Source organism: Rhinolophus hipposideros (assembly GCF_964194185.1).
Source record: "Rhinolophus hipposideros genome assembly, chromosome: 5".
NCBI lineage: Eukaryota > Metazoa > Chordata > Mammalia > Chiroptera > Rhinolophidae > Rhinolophus > Rhinolophus hipposideros.
In genome coordinates, this window is record NC_138051.1 from 6,924,279 (window position 1) to 6,940,355 (window position 16,077).

The window sequence follows — 16,077 nt, forward strand, 5'->3', positions numbered from 1 at the left end:
TCAGAATCACCTGGAGGGCTTGATAAAACAGATTTTTGAATCAGTAGATCTGGGGTAGGGCCCAGGAATTTATGTTTCTAACAAGTTCTCAGATGCTATTGGTGCTGCTGGTCTGGGAACCACTGCATCCTGAGTTCTTACTGAATGCTTATGTAGGTAAAGCCATTTCAGGCATTACGATATATCACCAGGCTCCACATATAACGATTAACTGTTCCATAAAAATGTCATGTCATATATGGGATAAGCAGTATGACGATAAGCAATATTGACAATAAGCAGTATGACTTAGTTGAAAAAGTATTGATTTTTTTCCTTGGAAAACCTCGTTTCACGTCCCAGTCTGCTGTTTTAAGAACCAACGAACCTTGGATAAATTAATTTTGTGACCCATTTTCTTACCTACAAAATGAACTAATACCTCTTATATTTTAGACTGTTGTGAAGATCAGGCTAACTGACATGTGTGAAAGTATTGTGAATATAAATATTGCTGTAAGGTTTATTAAATATATAGTAAGAAGTGTGTCTATTTTGTTTCACAGATTGACTGAAATAATAACCAGTGCTCCTAAGGGGGAACTACTGAAGAGAGTTCTTAACCCAATACTTCGTGAGTAATCCTACATAGAGCAATGAGATGTTTGCAGGATAATGTAGTTTTCAGGAATATATTTAAATCTTTTATAGTTCTAGTAGAAAATTAGAACAACTTGATAACTGTAGAAGGAGTTTAACCTGGGCCTCGCAGTTTCGTTTTCCTATGCTTCGGCACCCGAGCCCACTGCTGCAATCATGTTGTGCCAAATCATTGGTCAGGCTAAGAAGCATCCAAGCTTGATCCCTCTCTTTGTATTTATTGGAGCTGGAGGTACTGGAGCAGCGCTGTATGTCATGCGCCTGGCATTGTTCAATCCAGATGTCTGTTGTGATAAAAAGAACAACCCAGAACCTTGGAACAAACTGGGTCCCAATCAGCAATATAAGTTCTACTCAGTGAATGTAGATTACAGCAAACTGAAGAAAGAAAGTCCAGACTTCTAAATGAAATGTGTCACTAAAAAGCTGCTTAGAATGAGTCTTCCAGAAGCCATCCACACAATTTTCTACTTAACCAGGCAATATTTCCCCTCCAAATGCACAAAATCATGTTGGTGTATAATGTTGGGGTTTACACTGATTAATAAATACCTGAAACTTGGAAAAAAACAAAAAAGAAACAAAGGAGTTTAAAATGATCTTTTGAGTAAATAAGAATTTATTTTTAAGGAGAGAGAAATTTGTTACACCACATAAGTTTGATCTTTATTTGTTAGATTTTATTTAAAAGCAATGCAGTTATGTAAACTAAAAGTATAATTTAGCACTTTAGTGCTAGTTGTAGTATTCTAAGAAATCATTTTTGTTTTTCAATTTTTCAGTTTAATAACGACTTAGCTTGCTTTTGTCTTTCTCTTTTTTTTAAGTTAGTGTGTCTCAGAGCATCACAGGATGCCAGGTACTTTTGATAACCAGGGTAAAGATAATCCAATAAACTTTTATGCTTGAGAAAATCATCACTCATCCCTATACTAAGGACTCTGAAAAGGATGTATTGGTAGGCAGATACCCTTAATTACTGAGCATTAGGAAGTTACTCATATTTTCCTATGAAATTAGAATGCATTAAAAAGTTATTTTGGGAACTTTCCAACTGTTAGTATAGCACGCATGAAATTTGTAAGTTTTGATTTTTCTTTTCTTTATTAACATAGTATATTATTCCAACCTTGCATTCCTGGTTTATAATCTTTTTTATATGTAGCTAAATTTCATTAAATTCCTGTAACTTTTGCACTGACTTCTACAATGTTATTGAATTATCATTTCTAATAACATTTCAAAGGAAGTAAACTAATTGTTATTTTCACTGGCCACTGTTATTGAGTAGATTATTAATATTGGGTATAAATTTCTATTATATTTTGAACATTAATTTTATAGGAAAATACTAAAAATAATACCCTCCATTTTTATAGCCTATGGATCAGCTCTCATTGAACACTGCCTTATAGAAAATGGATTCTCTGGCAATGTCAAAGTGGATGAAAAATTTGAAAGTAAAGGTATGTCTGTATGTTACAAGTTTTGTTCATTTTCATTTATTTCCTTTTTTAAAACTATGAAAATTATTTTTGTGAAAGTAATAAGTGAGAAGGTAGTTTGAAACTTTAAAAACATTGTGCCTATGAGTGTTCTGTCCATGTGGTAGGCCTCGCTTCCTACTCTAACTTGGCATATCATCCCTAGTAACGTAGTTCAATCTCTTGACCTACCTTATTACCTTTCAACTTTAGAATATTCTCCTTCCTCTAAATTTTTGAAGTGGTTACTGACCTTGAGACAGTATCTGGTACAGGCTTGAAAAAGCTGAATTACTTACCCTCTGACTCAGAATCTGAAGTACTTCTAGGAATAGCAGCTTTCATGTGTTTTAATTCTGTAAGTACTATAGTGTGACTGTACAAATTAGACTTGTAACTACATAAGGGCACCTAACGTATCTGCCAGATTAGGATGATAAAAACATCAGAAAAAGTTTAAGGAAAATGGAAGATTTGGTCTTTGACAAGTTTTTATGTGTAGATTCTCGTGTACAATTAAAATAGTCATTCTTGATATTTATATTTTGGGTTATATATCATTTCTTAAAGTTTTGGGAAAATTTTTGTACTAAATTTTTTGTTTAAAAATACAAATTGAATATTTTTATCTCTTTATTTATTTATTTATTTATTTAACTTTTAAGTTTTTTTATTGGGGAACAGTGTTTCTCCAGGGCCCATCAGCTCCAAGTCGTTGTCCTTCAATCTAGTCATGGGGGGCGCAGCTCAGCTCCAAGTCCAGTCGCTGTTTTCAATCTTTAGTTGCAAGAGGTGCAGCCCACCATCCCACGAGGGAATTGAACCGGCAACCAACTGAGCCATCCGGCCTCCCCAAATTGAATATTTTTAGTGAATGGTTTCTGAAATATACTAAGTCAGTGCAGTCGTGATCAAAATGCCAACAGGTGGTACTATTCTTTTTACTGTTACAGTGGTTTTTTTAAAAAAAATAAAATGAATTTGATATTCATGTGGAATAAAAGCATGTGAAAATGTTCAGGGGAACTGGAAAATAATAGTAATGATGGAGAATAACCTTTTCACAAATTAAAATATATTACGAAGCCTTAGTAGTTAAAACACTAAGTTTTTAGAGAAGGAATAGACAGAATAAAGAATTTAGAAACAGGCCCAAAGATATATGGAAATTTAGTATCTGAACAAAGTGGCTTTCAGATCATGAGGGGCAAAAGGGATTCAATAAAAGCTGTTGGAACAACAGGCTGGTTAAAACACATCCTTCTTTACACATATTGATAACAAACATGAAATAACTATATCTCATTTTCTTGAATACCTTTATTATTTCACAAGCACTTTCTTGTTTTCTACATAATTGTTTAATAATAGTTCATTGACAATTAGCACTTTTCCCCCCTTTTTATTGTATTAGATATTGAAAAAGTACTTGCTTGTCTGCAGAAAGCAGAAGACTATATGGAAACAACGTCCAACTTCAGTGGAAAGGTAGCGTAGCACCACATATACTTACTATATTGTGGTGGTTTTATTTATTTAAATTTTCAGAATTTAAATATTCATTAAAGGATCAATACATGTAAATTTTTTCTTGTAGTTTGGAAATTTGACATCTGTGATATACTTATAGTAGGGTTTTGTTTTGTTTTTTAATTGCTGTTGGTTTATAATTTTTGTTTTGCTTTTTGCCTTTTATGAAAAGTACTAGGTCAAGTCAACATGAGCACTCAAAAAAAAGTTGAGGAATTTGAAAATTTTATTTCTTAGGTTATTTTTAGATAAAAAAGCACATTTCAATTCACCAGAAATTTGGTGATTTATATTCTTTTAATAGTTAAACATCCTTTGAATTACCTTATATTTTATGAATGTTTTCCTTCCCTATTCAAACTATAACTTTACTTACAAAAAAAGGTTCAGAAAAGGTTCTTATTAATTATAAAATTATAGCTAAATTTAGTTCAAATATACCTATCCAGTTTTTAAAATGAATTAAAATCTCCTACCAACAAGCTGAACTTAAAGAGTTTTTCTGCTGGAAGTACTTTTGGCTTTTTTAAGTTGCACAACATCTAAAAATGGAAAGAAAAAAACAAATTGCACATGTATAATCCCACCATTTTATCAAATCACTAGTTTTCATTTTCTTTGTTCCCTGTTTTTTCTTGTCCATGTGAATAAACTGGTATTTTCTAGTAATACTCTGAGTCTAAAAAAACACCATTTTGAGAAGTGATACAGTCAATGGACAGATGCAGTCAATAACGTATAACTGGAATAATTTTATAAGTTGAATTAATGTCAGTCATGGAAAGTAAATCTTTGTTAATTATGATAGAAATGAGTTTTAATGTTGGATTTTTGTAGGGGTATATCATTCAGAAAAGAGAAATGAAACCAAGCCTGGAAGTAGATAAACCAACCGAAGACATACTCACGTAAGCATGTAGGCATGGGTCAGTTTGCTTTGGATGTTTATTAATGTTCTTGAATGTGATATAATAAATATGTTTTACAGGTATGAGGAATTTCATCCTTTCTTGTTTTCTCAACATTCACAATGTCCATATATAGAATTTGAATCATTTGACAAGGTGCGTTTTCAGATTCTATTTTTTGACCAGTTAGCATGATATGAGTCATTAAATTAATAACTTGCTTTGATTGAGAAATTTAAAATAATTTTGCTTTACAATCACTATAAATCTGGACATTATAGAATAGTGCAGGCATAGATACAAACTGTTAGAAACATTTTTTGCTACTTTATTTCAAGGAGAACAATCAAAGATTTAAATATAATTCGATTCTTGATTGTTCAGCCAAGTAATACATTTACTGGAAATCTGTTCAAGTTCTTTGAGTGGTGTTATAAACAAAATGGACTCTAAAATTCTGTGCAAGTTGAAATAGAGACCACAGTTTTTTTCAACTAGTTACTATTTTGTTTTTTTTGTTTGTTTTTAATAAGGCCGTGGATGAATTTTATTCCAAGATAGAAGGTCAGAAAATAGATTTAAAAGCTTTACAACAGGTATGGTATTATGGAAAACGTTTCTATTAAGCCATCTATCCTTGTATGGTTTGCTGGGTACATGATGCTTTGGTATAGGAATGGGCAGACTCGGAAGTGTATGGGAACAGCCCCATCTCTTGGTTTATTGATGAATGTCCAGGAGAGGTCTCACTGTTGAAAAGTATACCTTCATTTGTTCCGGTAATCTTTAAAATGGAAAATACAGTAGGAAGGTAAGGCCTGTTTATATTATACCCTAATATGGTTTGCTTTATTACAGCAACCCAAAGCTTCTTAAACTTTGCTGGTAAGGGAATACTGTTCTCAGGAGATGTTAAATAGGCCAAAGGAGAGGAAATAGTTCTTTCTGTGTACAAATAAAGTGGACTTTTAAACTAGGCCTTTAATATGCTTTGTGTATCATGACTCCACAAGGAGGTTTCAATATGCTGTGTTTTCCCAGAACATTAAACTATGTTTTTGGAACATTTGCTGTAGAACGATTTTATTTATTTATTTATTTATTTATTTGTTTGTTTGTTTGTTTGTTTCAGGTGTATAAAACAATGTAATAGACATTTATCATTTATATCCCTCACACAGTGATAACCTCTCTCCCCCATCCACTGTCTCTTCCTAATGCTGTACTCCGCTTCTTGTAACTGTGTGTGTGTGTGTGTGTGTGTGTGTGTGTGTATTATACATATATATACATATATATATATACATATATACATATATATATCAAATTGTAGTTGACATTCATTATTGTTCAGCTTCAGCTTCAGGTGTACAGTGCAGAACAGTTTTAGAAATTGGTCACAATAACTCTAGATTTGAAGAGGATGTGGTTACTCAAAGGTATTAATAGAGTCTTAAAATGTGGTACAAAATTTGAAATTGTGTGAATCTCTGTATCCTCCCCTCACCTCAGTTTGTAAACAATTAATTAACAAAAGTACAATTTCAAAACAGGTGGGTCATACGAATCCAGTAGTGCGATTGCCACATGGTGACAGCACTTTAGCTATTAAATGTATTTAGCAGTGACACTGAACCCGTTTTTTATGTACATTAGAATACCAGGAATGATTTTAGTCATAATTTTGCATTCTTTTGATAGTCACCATTCTTATAATTTAAATCTTTTAATACTACGTTCCTTAATTGGTAATGCTGTTACTAGTATTAGAAAATTTGGCCCCAAATCATCAACTTTGAAGTGTAAATTATATGTGATAAAATGATATCTAGAAGGTCAAATAACTACCATGAGGCTTTGTGTTGTTAATTTAACAGAAAGAGTTATCTGTAAAATATTAGAAATAATGCTAAGAAAATTAAAGTCAGCAGTAAAATAAAAAGAAGCTATTTTGGTAATTTATGCTAAGAATACATTCCCCCAAACTTTACTTTTATGCCATAGGGAAAAAATGTCTTGAATTCTACCTTCTTGAATAATGCAAGAGCTTTAAGTACACATCTTACATACAGTATAACCTGTAATCAAAATACCTTCCTATATAAGGAATGGGGAGGTGGTTGGGCAGGAGAGGTAATTTCGGAGCACGGAACACTTTGGGGTAGGATGGACCTGGGGAGGTGGGCTCTGGGCAACTTTAGCTAGCTAGGTAGCAACTTTGAGGGGGCAGAAGAGGGTGATGGGATTGTGAGTTTCAGCAGGTAAGAGAGAAATGGTGCCGGAAGTAGATGAAATCTAATTTTTTTAACATCTGTTTTGTTAAAAAAGGAAAAACAAGCATTGAAGAAATTAGATAATGTTCGAAAGGATCACGAAAACAGATTAGAAGCTCTTCAACAGGCTCAGGTATTGTGTTTAGATTTTTCAGATGCTTTTTCAAAAATGGTAACTTTAACTAACATTGTAGTAAATGTTTTTGGTTTATTTCTTAAGGAAATAGATAAACTTAAAGGAGAGCTCATAGAAATGAACCTGCAAATAGTTGACAGAGCCATTCAGGTTGTTCGAAGTGCTTTAGCCAACCAGATAGACTGGACAGAAATTGGGTTAATTGTGAAAGAAGCCCAAGCTCAAGGCGATCCCGTTGCAAATGCTATCAAAGAATTAAAATTACAAACAAATCATGTTACAATGCTGCTAAGGTAAGTTTGATTCTTAGTTAAGCAGTTAAACGCTTATTTTTATTTTGTTATGTAATTGTTTGCTGTATTCATTAAAAAGTTTTCCTCTTTTATTTGGAAATTTATACTCAACAATACAGAAAAAATTAATGTACAGTGAAATAATACTATTTAAATACTGTAAGCCATTTATGATTTCATTGAGAAAAAAATGAAAATAAAAAAGTGACGTCGGGAGCATTTGAGATGTTGCTCCCGGACTATGTTATCAGTTTGGCTCAAATAAACTCTTATAAAATCAAAATAAAAAAAGAAAGTCATGTCATTGACATTAGTGAAATACTATTGAATATTTTTAATAGAAATCCGTACTTGTTATCAGAGGATGAAGATGACGATGTTGATGGTGACATCAATGTTGAGAAAATTGAAACTGAACCACCAAAAGGAAAAAAGAAAAAACAGAAGAATAAACAGCTGCAGAAGCCTCAGAAAAATAGGCCATTACTTGTTGATGTTGATCTCAGCTTATCAGCATATGCCAATGCCAAAAAGTAAGTCTTAAAGTTAAGTATAAATTTTAGGTAAAATGTTATCTGCTATAACTCAGGGTGTTAAGGATAAGAAAAAAAGAAATCATTATTTTGCCTTTATATACTTTGGGGTGAAAATACTTTGGGGGTGTTTTTTAAATTATATTTATTGTAAGAAAGGATACAGAAATTACTGTTTCTCAAAATAGTAATTCTGGGAATTTCAAATAGCAAATTCTTTTTTAAAATCTCATTTTGTGCATCCTACAACTTTGTTTTCATATAGAACGTAGAAAAAAAAAGTTGCATAACGCACAAAACTTGTTCTGTATGACTTGAGAGTCTATAAAATTAGAAATACCAAATAGAAAAGTAAAGAATAGACATTTTACTCAAAATTTAAGAGAATTACGTTTTTCTAGGTATTATGATCACAAGAGATACGCTGCTAAGAAAACACAAAAAACTGTTGAAGCTGCCGAGAAGGTACTTAGTATTTTTTAGAGTGAATGTTAATTGTTTTTCTCTAATTTAATGGCCTTAATTATTTCTTCTGTTTAAATGAGGTTTTCTAATTCAGAAATATTTAAACTTAATTTTGCTTTAAATGTATTTCCAGTGCTTGTTTTCTGCCCCAAACCTGCGCCTCGCGGTCTTCCCCATCTCAGTAAATAGCACCTTCATTTTTTACCTTTGCTTGGATTAAAAATGGTGGAGTCATCCTGGACTCTACTCTGATAAACCACATCCAACCCTTCAGCAGATCCTTGTGGCTCTTCCTTTAGAGTGGAACCATAATTTGGCCACTTCTCATTAGCCCAGGTTTCCACCACCTGTGTTCTCAAGGACTGTAACAGTAGCCTCTTACTGGGTCCCTCTCCTACTCTTTCCCCACTACAATCTGTTCTTCACACAGCAGCCGTAGTGATCCTTTTAAATAAAAAAACGAAGTCATTTCTCTGTGTTCAAAATCTTCCATGAGCTTCCCATGTTACTCAAGACAATCCAAAGCCCGTACCCTGGTCTCCAAGGTTCTGCATAATCTGCTTCCTTCTGATCTCATCCCCTGCACTCCTCATGGTACACTCTTTCCAGCTACACTGCCATAGTAGCTGTTCCGACAACAGCAATCCATGCTGCCTTCTCAGGGCCGTTGCACTTGGTGCTCTTTCTACCAAGACCACTCTTCCCTCACAATTTCCATGGTTTGATCCCTCCCTTCATTCACATGTCCACTTACATGAGACTTCATCAGAGAGGCCTTTCTTGACCGCTCTTAGTACTAAAAAAAGTAGGACACTCCATCACTCCCTCTTTACTCTGCTTCGTTTATCTTCTTAACACTCTTCCCTACATGCATTTTTCTGTCTTCCCTCTAGAATGTAAATTGCATGAAAGTAGGATCTTTGTCTGTTTGGTTCATTGCTGTGTCCCAGCCACTAGGAAATTGCCTAGAACATGGTCACATTAATATCTGTTAAATGAGTGACCCTCATGACTTAGCCTTCTGTCTACCTCTCCAACCTCATTTCTTGACATTTTACCCTGTGATCACTACTTGCTGGTCATGCTGGTCTTTTCTTTCTGCTTACAGTGCTCTTCTTTCTATTCTTTATCTCCATAATTCCTTCAGTCCTTCAGGCTTCAGCCTGTGTGCCATTTCCTCAGAAATACCTTCTTTGGCCATAATCAGTTACAGATTAGGTTCCCTTGCTATACTCCATAGCACTTTTAGAAACACCAAATGTTATTTGAATGATTTGTATTTTATATTTGTTTCTTCTAGACCCCAGTGGGGTTGGAACTTTTTCTCTTGCTTCCTGTTGTGTCCCCTGCTCCATTGTTGTGCCCAGAACCTATTTTTTGTAGGCATTTAGCATCTGGTAAATGAATGATAGTTTTTCTAATTCGTAGGTCTTGATCAGATATTTGTATACAGTAAATCTTTGATTTACATTATTTTCATATTTAAGGCAAAAATCTTTTCATTTCTTCATTACTTTCATGAGTGTATGGTGTGTGTGTAGATAATGCCGTTTTGTGATATTTAAAAAATTATTTCTTGCCCTATCATTTAGTTGGCGTTATTTAGATACATTCTTGACAAATTATTTAAAAACCCTTTTCTTATAAATAGGCATTCAAATCAGCGGAAAAGAAAACAAAGCAAACCTTAAAAGAAGTTCAAACGGTTACCTCTATTCAAAAAGCAAGAAAAGTATATTGGTAAGTGTTTCACCTTTTTTAAATACAGTTTTTGTTTTTATCAAAATTATTATACAGACATTGTTTAGAAAAATCAAGCAGTTCTACAAAGCTTGTTACAAAAACTAATAGCCTTGCAATTTTTACCCCACTCCTGTTACTTTCTTGCCCAAAGAAACTCCATTTATACTTTTAGCATATACCTCCCTTTCTCTCAGTAATGTGGTTGTATTGCTGCTTCTTAGTTTTTCTGTTTTACACTCTATTAATGATTTCCCACTATGAAAAATGAAAATTTTACTCTTTCCACTTGTGCTCCATCATATACACAAACACACCCCAGCCTTCCAGTATAGTTACAGCATAATTCATGGATGTTTAAACTGCAGTCACAGCTGAGCCACACAGTTATTATTCTGGGTTTTTTCTCTGCCCAGCTTTTTGTCTTCCCTGAAGTTGTCTTGTTTCATTTGCTTTATTTTTATTGTTGTTCTTATTATTAATTACACCTCCACACTTCCAAGTGTATTCAAACAAAATGAAATTCTGTTAGTATCATCTTGCAGAAGTCTTTCCTGGAGCTTTTTTACCTTTATTCTAGATTGGTTACTCTAAGCATCTTTAGATGCCCTTTTATGTTATCCTAGATGTTCTCTTTATCCCTGTCTGTGTTAGATTAATATACCGTGTTAAAGGGATGTTCTCTTTATCCCTGTCCCGGATGTTGTACTTCCTTTTTCTTTGTTGATGGAGTTATGTGCTGTAGAAGCTTAATGAGAAGGGACATATGGGAGATAAAGTTTTTGAGGTATTCAGTGTATTAAAAAATGTGTTTAATCTTAATAGTAGTTTGGTTGGGTATAGAATTTGAGAATTGTTTGAAATTATGTTTTTCTCAGACTTTTAAAAGTATTGTCTATTGTATTAATTTCCAGATTTGATCTTGAGAAGCATGATGTCATTTTAATAGCTGATATTTTATGGGAAACTTGTTTTTGCCTTTCTGTGAGCTTGTGGATATATATAGATAGATATATATATATATATATTTTTTTTTTTTCTCCTCTCAGTTTTCCAGAATTTCACAATGATGTAGGTCAGTGAGGATGTTTTTATCCATTATTCTGGATGCTTTGTGGGCCTTTTTAATTTGGAAACTTTCAGTTCTGAGAAATTTTCTTGAAATATTTCTTAGAAAACTGCTTGCCTTTGGATTTTTTTTTCTTTTTCGTTTTCTTTCTTCCTAGAAGTCTTATTTTTTAAATATAGGAGCCTCTGGACGGTCCTCCAATTTTCTCGCATTTTCTGTATTTCAACTCCTTATCTTTTTTTATATTCTGAAGGATTTCCTCAACTTTATCTTTTAATCTTGCCACTGAACTTGTTTTGTTTTTTACTTCTTGTATCATGTTTTTAATTTTAAATTGTTTATGGTTCTTTGAATGTTACTTTTTAAAAATTTTCTGCTCTACTTTCTTTATACTGAGAATAGTTTGGGTATATTAAATTTTATTTAGACTCCTTCTCCTGGTCTCTCTCTTCTCCAGGGTTTTTTTTTTTTTTTCCTCTGTTGGTTTTGTCTCTAGCTTTCATGTTAGAGACTTTGTTAATGTTTAGTGATCCTTGACTGTCTGCTCACATTTTATAGTAGAGCATTAAAAAGTTGGTTGGAAATTCTCTATGGGTGGTTATGCTTATAAAATCTGTGTGAGCCATTTTGTGTGGAACTCTTGATATCTTTAGCTTTTTTAGCTAAAGAGCTGGTCTCATTTCCTAGAAAAGGTTGTTTTCCTCTCCTCCTTGTAAAGGGAAGATCTGGTCGTCTAGCATTTTGGAACTAATGGGCTGGGGAGTCTCAGTGTCCAGTATGTCATACATTTACTTGATTGCCCTGTTTTACATATGTTACCCCTACTTATAGCTGTGCCACATTTCCCCAACCCCATTGATTCCCTTTGTACCTGTTCTAGAGAATTAACTTCTGGCCTTCTGTCAAGCTGTGGAATGTGCAGTTACTGCCATGTTCAGAGTTGGAAAGAAGATCTAGGGAAGTAACTTCTTCTCATTAGACTTTCAGTCAGTCCTAGTTTTAACCCCATCTTAAACCCTATCTCTAGCAGTATTTTGTGCTGTTATTTTTTAGCCTTCTATGGATTACATAGTGTGAATTGATTTATTTCTTGGCTTTTTCCACTGTCAGCTCAGGAGCCAGCTTCTTGACTCTAATCACTCATTTATTTTCCAGCTTTCACAACGTGGTTGTGATAGTCTCCTCCTCAACCCCTCTGACATCTCTACTGATGAATAGGATTGCCCTGTAATTTTCATTTCTCATAATGTTCATGTTCAGTGTTGGTATCAGGGTTATATTACCTCCTAAGAGAAATTGGGAAGTGTTCCTTTATCAATTGTTCTTAAATGTCTGGTGGAATTGGCCTGTAAAGCTGAGTAGTCCTGGAGTTTTCTTTATGGGAAAGTTTTTTATTACCGATTCAAATTCTTTAGTAGATATAAGGACTACTCAGATTTTCTAGTTTTGGTTAGCAGGTTTTTTATAAGACTTTATCTATTTTGTCTAAAGTTTGAAACGTATTGCAAAAAAGTTTATAATATTCCACTTAACTTTTAATATCCCCTAGGATATTTATTGACATCTCCATTTCATTCATGGTAATTGCTATTTGTACCTTCTCTTTTTCTTGAGTGGTCTGACCAGAGGATTTTCAGTTGTACTAATATCTTTAAAGAACCAGTTTTTGACTATTGATCTCCTCTATTGTATATGTGCTCTGTATTTTATTGGTTTTTTTTTCATCCTTTTACTTTTCTTTGAGATTCACTTGTAGTTCCCTTTCTGATTTCTTCATTTGGAAGCTTAGTACCTTGATATTTTTTTCCAGCCTTTTTTCTAATGTATATTTTAGGAGATAAATTTCCCTCTAAGCCTGGTTTTGACTTCATCTAAAAAGTTTTGTTATATACTATTTTAATTATTTTTCACATCAAAATATATTCTAATTTTCATTTTGATTTCTTCACTTATGCATTATTTAGAAGTATATTAATTTCCAAATATATGGGGCTTTTTTGGTTATTTTTTGTTACTGATTTCTAGCTTAATTTGCATAATGGTAATTGATGGTGTTCTGAATTATCTCAATCCTTTGACATTTGTTGGTTAACTTGCTTTATGGCCCAGCATATTTATGGTTAGTTTCATTTATAAATGTTTCAGATAGAATTGAAAAGAGTGTCTATTCTACAGTTGAGTGCATTTCTCTAAATATCAACCATGGTCGTACTTATTAACCATGTTGTTGAAATCTCTGATATCTTTACTAATTTCTCTTTTAATAATTGTTTTCTCAATTATTGAGAGAGGTATGTTAAATATCACACAATTGTGGATTTGTCTGTTTCTCCTTTTATTTCTGCCAGTTTTTGCTTTCTATATATGAGACTATGTAAATAGGTGATACAAGTTAGAACTGTTATATCTTCCTAGTGAATTGAGCCTTTTATTAACTTTAATGAAATGCCTTTTAACTTATTTTTTCCTTCTGTGTGAGATATTAAAACTATATCAGCTTTCTTTTGGCTACTGTTCGTGTGGTATATCTTTTTCCCCTCATTATATTTCAACCTTTTTATATCTTTATATTTTAAAGGAGTATACATACATTCTTGTTTTCCAGTCTGACAGTCTTTGCATTTTACCTGGAGAATTGACTACATTTATACTTAATGTAATTTCTGATATATTTGGGTTTAAATCTACCCATCTTACTGTTTGCTTTGTGTGTGTCCCACTTGTTCTGTGTTCTTTCTTACTGCCTTTTTTGGGGGGGAGTGGATATTGGGGAACAGTGTGCTTCTCCAGGGCCCATCAGCTCCAAGCCATTGTCCTTCATTCTGGTTGCGGCTCAGCTCCAATTCCAGTTGCTGTTTTCAATCTTAGTTGCAGAGGACACAGCCCACCATCCCATGCAGGATTTGAACTGGCAGCCTTATTGTTGAGAGCTTGTACTCTAACCAACTGAGCCATCTGGCCTCCCCTCCGGCAACTCACCAGCAGCTCATAGCCTTCAATCTAGTTGTGGAGGGCGCAGCTCACTGGCCCATGTGGGAATCGAACTGGCAACGCTGTTGTTCAGAGCTCATGCTCTAACCAACTGTGCTATCTGGCCACTCTTGTTGCCTTTTTTAAAATTTTTATCTTTGGCGTGTTATACATTCCTTTACTAAGATGATTACAAAATACATCCTTGCTTTATCTGTCTCATTTTCTTTGTCCTTGTGGGTTTTACATACCTCTTTACCATTAATAGGCAAGCAGTTAAATAAGTATAGTACATTGATTCAGCAATTAGGAAAATATGTTTTTAACTGATAAAAGAAAGCAATATGCAGAACAGTGTGTATTGTGTTAAAAAAGGTTTAAGATAAGCATTTTAACTTTTGCACATATAAGTAAACTCTGGAGAGGGATAAACAGGAAGCTAATCACAATGGCTCCCTTTTAGATGTGGTGGTGGGAACTAAACGGATGCAGGATCTTCACTATACCTTTTTATATAATTAAAAAATTTTTTGAAGGCCGGCCTGGTGGCTCAGGTTGTTGGAGTTCCATGCTCCTAACTCCGAAGGCTGCCGGTTCTGTTCCCACATGGGCCAGTGGGCTCTCAACCACAAGGTTGCCGGTTCAACTCCTCGAGTCCTGCAAGGGATGGTGGGCTGCGCCCCCTGCAACTAAGATTGAACAAGGCACCTTGAGCTGAGGTGCCGCTGAGCTCCCGGATGGCTCAGTTGGTTGGAGTGCGTCCTCTCAACCACAAGGTTGCGGGTTCGACTCCTGCAAGGAATGGTGGGCTGTGCCCCTTGCAACTGGCAATGGCAACTGGACCTGGAGCTGAGCTGCGCCCTCCACAACTAAGACTGAAAGGACAACAACTTGAAGTTTAACGGCACCCTCCACAACTAAGATTGAAAGGACAACAACTTGACTTGGAAAAAAGTCCCGGAAATACACACTGTTCCCTTTCCCCAATAAAATCTTTAAAAAAAGAAAAAGGAATTTTTTTTGAACCATGTATACGAGTATGTATTACTCAGTCAAAAATCAGATTCAAAAATAGGAGTAAAATCCTTTTACTGTTATATTTTGGGATTTTGGTGTAATCCCTGTGCTCAATCTAACATCGTTAGCCCAAGTTTTTAAATTGTAGATTAAATTATGAAAATTATTATCTCAGAAGTCATGTAATACAGGACATATTTATGTTCATCACTATTGCATATCATTTTCTAAATGCCACACAAATATGCACTCGTTACTTTTTATTGTGATGGTACATGTTAATCATGAGAACCCAAATTGTCTCTTGAGAAAAACTAAAATTTTACATTTCTGAAGGCAATTTTTGGTCATCAGCCAAAAAAATATAAAAGATGTCATATGTATAAACATTCTGTTCACTAATGGAGGACAGGGAAGATGTTTCTTTCTTACCAGTGGTTGTCCCAAAACATATCCAGTGCCCCACTGAAAGAAAGTTATACCTAGGGACCATGTGACATTTTATGCTTTTACTTTGTATAATTCGTTGTTGTAAATATGTAAAACATATTTTTTTAGGTTATCCTTGAGTTTAAGAGGTTATCTACCTGAAAGGGAGATAAGGAGAGAACATATTTTTTTAAACATAGAATTTAGTTGCTTTCTTCTCAGACTGTCTTAAAAATGTCCTAGGGCAATTTGAATTATAAGTTTTCATTAAAATTCAACTTGATGCCCTAAGAAAAATCAAACTGTCGAGCTGTCTTAACCTACACAGGATAGTTTCCTGTTTTGTTTTGTTTTCTTTTTAAAAAGCATATGAATTTAGACAACTATAAAGGAAAAGATACGTTAACTTTTTTTCTTTCAATTTGGTAGGTTTGAGAAATTTCTGTGGTTCATTAGCTCAGAGAACTATCTGATTATAGGTGGACGAGATCAGCAACAAAACGAAATAATTGTGAAAAGATACTTGACACCAGGTAAGTAAGATTAAAACTCCAAAGAATTTTCCCCCCAAGTAATTGGATCAGTTATCTC

The 16,077-nt window shown here is 34.0% G+C and overlaps 2 protein-coding genes across 2 annotated transcripts in view; both read left to right on the forward strand.

Moving 5' to 3' along the window:
* NEMF (nuclear export mediator factor) overlaps positions 1-16,077 on the forward strand; it is a 54,194-nt gene that overhangs the window by 12,800 nt on the left and 25,317 nt on the right. Inside the window, exons 6-17 of the mRNA XM_081048060.1 lie at positions 546-613; positions 2,019-2,105; positions 3,538-3,611; positions 4,491-4,561; positions 4,642-4,717; positions 5,095-5,157; positions 6,890-6,967; positions 7,055-7,263; positions 7,605-7,796; positions 8,198-8,261; positions 9,913-10,001; positions 15,916-16,019. Coding sequence (XP_080904186.1) covers positions 546-613; positions 2,019-2,105; positions 3,538-3,611; positions 4,491-4,561; positions 4,642-4,717; positions 5,095-5,157; positions 6,890-6,967; positions 7,055-7,263; positions 7,605-7,796; positions 8,198-8,261; positions 9,913-10,001; positions 15,916-16,019 — 1,175 coding nt within the window. The remainder of the gene's footprint in view (positions 1-545; positions 614-2,018; positions 2,106-3,537; positions 3,612-4,490; positions 4,562-4,641; positions 4,718-5,094; positions 5,158-6,889; positions 6,968-7,054; positions 7,264-7,604; positions 7,797-8,197; positions 8,262-9,912; positions 10,002-15,915; positions 16,020-16,077) is intronic.
* LOC308497404 (cytochrome c oxidase subunit NDUFA4-like) lies at positions 796-1,044 on the forward strand (the record flags this gene model as incomplete). The annotated part of the gene is made up of 1 exon (XM_081048062.1): positions 796-1,044. One exon carries the CDS (start codon positions 796-798, stop codon positions 1,042-1,044), a length of 249 nt encoding a protein of 82 aa, XP_080904188.1.